Consider the following 7,500-nt stretch of genomic DNA (forward strand, 5'->3'; position numbering starts at 1 on the left):
TAATCAATGTCAGAACCCCCCCCCCCCCCTCCCCCACACACACCTACTGGTACACACTTTAATACACACACACACTTAATACACACACATTAGTATGCACAAACCTATATAATACCTTCAGACATACACAAGCACACACACACACACATACACACACACACACACAGACACGCACACACATACACACACACAGACTGCTTTGAAAGAAGGGAACTGCTGACATTGATTAAAGATGTACTGTCTCTCTGGAGCACTTCGCTGAATTCATTCAGGCCCAAGTATCGTATGTGTGTGTCCGTGTGTGTGTGTCTGTCTGTCTGTGTCTGTACGTAGGTGTAATATGGAGTTATATATTATAAATTACAAGTCAACATTTCAGCTTAAAATGCCTTCTGAATTTTCTTGTTGTTTCTTGTACTTTTGAGTCTTTCTTTTTATCCTGTTGACTGGTACACAGGCCCGTACACTACTGACTAGTACACAGGCCCACACACTACTGACTAGTACACAGGCCCATACCCTACTGACTGGTACACAGGCCCGTACACTACTGACTGGTACACAGACCCGTACACTACTGACTGGTACACAGGCCCACACACTACTGACTGGTACACAGGCCCGTACACTACTGACTGGTACACAGGCCCGTACACTACTGACTAGTACACAGGCCCACACACTACTGACTGGTACACAGGCCCACACACTACTGACTAGTACACAGGCCCGTACACTACTGACTGGTACACAGGCCCGTACACTACTGACTGGTACACAGGCCCGTACACTACTGACTGGTGCACAGGCCCGTACACTACTGACTGGTGCACAGGCCCACACACTACTGACTAGTACACAGGCCCACACACTACTGACTGGTACACAGACCCACACAATACTGACTAGTACACAGGCCCGTACACTACTGACTGGTACACAGGCCCACACACTACTGACTGGTACACAGGCCCGTACACTACTGACTGGTACACAGGCCCGTACACTACTGACTGGTACACAGGCCCGTACACTACTGACTAGTACACAGGCCCACACACTACTGACTGCTACACAGGCCCGTACACTACTGACTGGTACACAGGCCCACACACTACTGACTGGTACACAGGCCCGTACACTACTGACTGGTACACAGGCCCGTACACTACTGACTGGTACACAGGCCCACACACTACTGACTGGTACACAGGCCCACACACTACTGACTGGTACACAGGCCCACACACTACTGACTGGTACACAGGCCCGTACACTACTGACTGGTACACAGGCCCACACACTACTGACTGGTACACAGGCCCGTACACTACTGACTGGTACACAGGCCCGTACACTACTGACTGGTACACAGGCCCACACACTACTGACTGGTACACAGGCCCACACACTACTGACTGGTACACAGGCCTGTACACTACTGACTGGTACACAGGCCCACACACTACTGACTGGTACACAGGCCCGTACACTACTGACTGGTACACAGGCCCACACACTACTGACTGGTACACAGGCCCGTACACTACTGACTGGTACACAGGCCCGTACACTACTGACTGGTACACAGGCCCGTACACTACTGACTGGTACACAGGCCCACACACTACTGACTAGTACACAGGCCCACACACTACTGACTGGTACACAGGCCCGTACACTACTGACTGGTACACAGGCCCACACACTACTGACTGGTACACAGGCCCACACACTACTGACTGGTACACAGGCCCGTACACTACTGACTGGTACACAGGCCCACACACTACTGACTGGTACACAGGCCCGCACACTACTGACTGGTACACAGGCCCGCACACTACTGACTGGTACACAGGCCCGCACACTACTGACTGGTACACAGGCCCGCACACTACTGACTGGTACACAGGCCCACACACTACTGACTGGTACACAGGCCCGTACACTACTGACTGGTACACAGGCCCACACACTACTGACTAGTACACAGGCCCACACACTACTGACTGGTACACAGGCCCGTACACTACTGACTGGTGCACAGGCCCGTACACTACTGACTGGTGCACAGGCCCACACACTACTGACTAGTACACAGGCCCACACACTACTGACTGGTACACAGGCCCGTACACTACTGACTGGTGCACAGGCCCGTACACTACTGACTGGTACACAGGCCTGTACACTACTGACTGGTACACAGGCCTGTACACTACTGACTGGTACACAGGCCCGTACACTACTGACTGGTACACAGGCCCGTACACTACTGACTGGTACACAGGCCTGTACACTACTGACTGGTACACAGGCTTGTACACTACTGACTGGTACACAGGCCTGTACACTACTGACTGGTACACAGGCTTGTACACTACTGACTGGTACACAGGCCTGTACACTACTGACTGGTACACAGGCCCGTACACTACTGACTGGTACACAGGCTTGTACACTACTGACTGGTACACAGGCCTGTACACTACTGACTGGTACACAGGCCCGTACACTACTGACTGGTACACAGGCCCGTACACTACTGGGCGGTATTTCAGTTAGAACCTTCCGCTGTACGAACTCTGAAGCACTCATTTATTAACAGTGTAATATTTCATTTAGTAACAGTGTAGTATTTCATTTATTAACAGTGTAGTATTTCATTTATTAAGAGTATAATATTTCATTTATTAAGAGTATAATATTTCATTTATTAAGAGTATAATATTTCATTTATTAAGAGTATAATATTTCATTTAGTAACAGTGTAGTATTTCATTTATTAACAGTGTAATATTTCATTTAGTAACAGTGTAGTATTTCATTTATTAACAGTGTAATATTTCATTTAGTAACAGTGTAGTATTTCATTTAGTAACAGTGTAATATTTCATTTAGTAACAGTGTAGTATCTCATTTATTAACAGTGTAATATTTCATTTATTAAGAGTATAATATTTCATTTAGTAACAGTGTAGTATCTCATTTATTAAGAGTATAATATTTCATTTAGTAACAGTGTAGTATTTCATTTAGTAACAGTGTAATATTTCATTTAGTAACAGTGTAATATTTCATTTAGTAACAGTGTAGTATTTCATTTAGTAACAGTGTAGTATTTCATTTAGTAACAGTGTAATATTTCATTTAGTAACAGTGTAGTATCTCATTTATTAACAGTGTAGTATTTCGTTTTAAGATACAGTAAGTATCATTTATAAATATGTTTGTGTTGAGTATAATATTTCATTTATTAACAGTGTAGTATTTCGTTTTAAGATACAGTAAGTATCATTTATAAATATGTTTGTGTTAGTTGTAGAGGGTTTTTGTTCATTTATTAACAGTGTAGTATTTCGTTTTAAGATACAGTAAGTATCATTTATAAATATGTTTGTGTTGAGTATAATATTTCATTTATTAACAGTGTAGTATTTCGTTTTAAGATACAGTAAGTATCATTTATAAATATGTTTGTGTTAGCTGTAGAGGGTTTTTGTGCTGCTTAATTTAGCAGGTATTGTGAGGGCTGTACTGTGAAGACCTGCCCTCTTTGAGCCGTGGCATGTGACCCAGTGCTGATGTATGGTGTCGTTCAATTCCATTTAAAAAACCAAAGCTAAACCAGTGCATTGCCAGGTCTTATTCCCTCTCACAACACAGACAAGAGCAGATAGACATACAGTGTGATATAGGTCAACTAAAACCTTGGGATTAAAAGTGAAATAAGGATTTTATTTGAGTCGCATCATACAGAGATGACGTACCATAAATTCTCAAATAAAAGCCGGGTATCAAATAATGCCCGCATCTCAAATTAGAGCGGGGGGTGCCGCCTAGGTCCCAAATACAGGCCAGGTGTGACAGAGAGTCTCAGGTGGTAAAGTCATCATATTTCCACAGCATTATTTACATCAGCACAACAACATACAGTAATCAACAACATACAGTAATCAACAACATACAGTAATCAACAACATGCAGTAATCAGCAACATACAGTAATTATGCTCACCACTCTGTTACTATTAGTTTCACTTTTTATCAGAAACACCATATCAATAGTGTTTTAACTCACATGGATTGTGGTTGCTGTAGAATTGTGTGTGTTAATGGTCCATTATTATTATTCAGGGACATCACTGCCAAAAGTCTCTCCATCCTGTTTCCTACGAGTTATTCCATTATTTCTATGAGTTGTTTCATATAACAGCACATCTTAACAGTACTTGGAAAAAGTCACAGAAGGGAAAAAATGTCTGATTTTAGATGGCGTAGGTACTGTAGGGACATGTCGGCTGGTGAGCTGGAAACAGAGGAACAGATTTTACCTTTAAATCTGTCATAATTTCCACTGTTTATCCTCCTTGATTAACAATAAAACAAATAATTCACAGAATAATCAACACTAATCGATGTAAATGTAGTAAATGATCACCAATTTCACTTTGTGATACAATAGTTTTCAAAGAACAGTAATTCTATCATTTGCTATATCCACAGATGGTTTTAATCTGTCAATAATTGTTGTCTTTGTTCTCTCTCTAAATTCAGGTAATATTAGTACGTTAAAATGATCTGCGAAAATTTTGCAGTTTGAATGCTCATGAAACATTCACTTTTGTGCAGTCTGTGTGCTAACCTTTATTGTGTATTGCACACAAGGTGATGCAATAGACAGCTATGTATATTGCATCAATCTGATTAAACATTCTCACATTGTAGCTTTCACAACAGCACACAGACTTAAAACAATCTGATTAAACATTCTCACATTATAGCTTTCACAACAGCACACAGACTTAAAACAATCTGATTAAACATTCTCACATTGTAGCTTTCACAACAGCACACAGACTTAAAACAATCTGATTAAACATTCTCACATTATAGCTTTCACAACAGCACACAGACTTAAAACAATCTGATTAAACATTCTCACATTGTAGCTTTCACAACAGCACACAGACTTAAAACAATCTGATTAAACATTCTCACATTATAGCTTTCACAACAGCACACAGACTTAAAACAATCTGATTAAACATTCTCACATTGTAGCTTTCACAACAGCACACAGACTTAAAACAATCTGTGCTGTTTCGTTTGTATTATGATCCTGCAGATCAGAGTAACATATTAAATAATGCCCTGTCTCTAATCAGAATCAGAATCAGAATAATTATAGCCTGTCTCAAATAAAGGCCTGGTTCTTTCTTCAGTGGAGGTAAATAAAGGCCCCGGCCACTATTTGAGAATTTATGGTATGCTTGTATTAGCTGAACTATAAAAATGTATAAATGAATACTGCGCAACACAAAGAAAATAATGTTTACAAAAAACATGGATTTATGCAAGGTCCTTAGCGGGCCTTTAATCTGTTTTAGTGGATTATTAAGTATCATGTTGACCAACTCAGATTACAAAATTAATCCAGGATTCTGACTTCATCAGAAATCATTATTTACAATTTAATCCATTTCAAGGTTGTTTTACAACCCCCCCCCCCCACCCCCCCCCCCACACACACTCACACTCAATCACACACACACACACACACACACTCAAACTCAATCACACACACACACACACAGACACACACACACAGATACATACAGATGCACACATCATTTTTGTAGTGGTGCAGAAGAATAAACACAGTTATTGGTGATCAAGTCAAACAGTGAATGGATGTGTGTGTGCGTATGATTGAGTGTGTGTGTGTGTGTGTGTGTGTGTGTGTGTGTGTGAGAGAGTGATGTCTGGCTTATGACCCTGTAAAGTGGAGATTGCAGTGTGAACTCTCATTATTTCTCTCCTCAGATGAGAAACTCCCTCGCTGTCTCGTTCGTGCTGAGATTGATTAGTTCTGCCTGAATCAATGTTAATTAAGGTGTAAAGGAACCTTTTAATTGTACAGTGTGAATCATTGGAACTGCCTGCCGTGACCTCACACTGCCTGCTATTGTGAGAAATGAATAGTGTCTGAGCTGTGTCAGTCAGTCACGTCTCTGTGAAGGTCAGCACTATGTGATGAGCTGTCATTTGCTTTATGAGTCCACGTTCCCTCAGCATTAAATCGATGAGTGAAGGTAAACTCATTCATGGTAATGTAGTTAAAGATTTCACTGGGATGAAGGCTAATTCAGCTTCTGTGTCTGTATGAGAACAATCACTCAGTACCAAATGACTGCAGATGTGAACATGGTTCAAGTGATTGTGCACTGTGCATATGTGTGTGTGTGTGTGTGTGTGTGTGTGTGTGCGCGTGTGCGTGTTATGGCATCTTGGGTCCAGTCTTATTTTGCAAATGACTGTGTCCTGTGCATATTAGTCATGGGTGTCCACTTCTCTCTCTCTCTCTCTCTCTCTCTCTCTCTCTCTCTCTCTCTCTCTCTTTTCTGCTGACTGCCCACAAACCAATCTGTGTCCACCCAACCCGCAAACTCAACGCTTCCTTAATCTCAGCCCTGAAATATCATTTAGTTTCATTCATTAGCTGCATTATATGTCCTCAGTAATGGAGTTCTGGTTGGAGCCACAGGCAGGTGACATCAGGCCGACATTGAGTTTCTCCAGTATGACTGAGTTTGTTTCTCCAGTACGACTGAATTTCTCTAGTATGACTGTTTCTACACTGCACAATTATGAGGATCGATTTTATTTAGTTTCAAATTTCCTGGACGTATACAGAGTCATTTAAGACTTATCTGACATTCATTAAACGAGGTCAAATATTTTACAGTTTCTGAGTTACAGTTACATGTCCTTTTTCTGTGTGGCTGACTGATTTAAATGTATACTCTTAGTGTAAATCTACTCGGATTTCTGTGTGGTTGACTGATTTAAATTTACACTTTCAGTGTAAATTTACCTGGTTCTCCTAGTAGTTGACTGATTTAAATGTGCACCTCCAGGGTGGATGTACCTGGTTCTCCATGTGTTTGACTGGATTGTGCTCTGTCTGTTTCAGATGCAATAACCGGACGCAGTGTGCTGTGGTTGCTGGACCTGATGCGTTTCCTGACCCTTGTCCTGGAACATACAAGTACCTGGAGGTCCAATATGAGTGTGTCCCTTACAGTACGTATCAGCATACACACAGTGTAGAATAGCGTGCTTTAAGTCAGATGTCCTCCTAAGGTAGCAAAGCAAGTATAGACATCACGCACGTTCATATACATACACAGATACACTGACACACACAGTCTCACACGCTCTCTCACTCAAACTCCCACATAGAGGAGTAGGCTTTTTGGGTATCTTTCTGTGAATCTTATATTAACACCAGCTGTACTCCCCCAGCATGACTGATCAGAGACCCTTCTGCTGTCTGTCACCATGGAGAACAAAGAACACGCTGGCCTGCTTTAGCGTGATTAATTCTGATAGCAGGTATAATTACACCAGTGCTTCTGTGGGAATGTTTGTTACACCTTCATCTGTGGCATTACCTTTCCCCTCCTTCACAGCAACAATACAACGCTTTGGAGAG

At 41.9% G+C, this 7,500-nt stretch overlaps 1 protein-coding gene across 1 annotated transcript in view; it reads left to right on the top strand.

The window, feature by feature from the left end:
- Window positions 1–7,500, top strand: part of LOC115816510 (adhesion G protein-coupled receptor L3) — a 160,955-nt gene that overhangs the window by 49,957 nt on the left and 103,498 nt on the right. The window contains exon 3 of the mRNA XM_030779464.1: window positions 6,979–7,088. Coding sequence (XP_030635324.1) covers window positions 6,979–7,088 — 110 coding nt within the window. The remainder of the gene's footprint in view (window positions 1–6,978; window positions 7,089–7,500) is intronic.

Source organism: Chanos chanos, chromosome 7 (assembly GCF_902362185.1).
Source record: "Chanos chanos chromosome 7, fChaCha1.1, whole genome shotgun sequence".
NCBI classification, from domain to species: domain Eukaryota; kingdom Metazoa; phylum Chordata; class Actinopteri; order Gonorynchiformes; family Chanidae; genus Chanos; species Chanos chanos.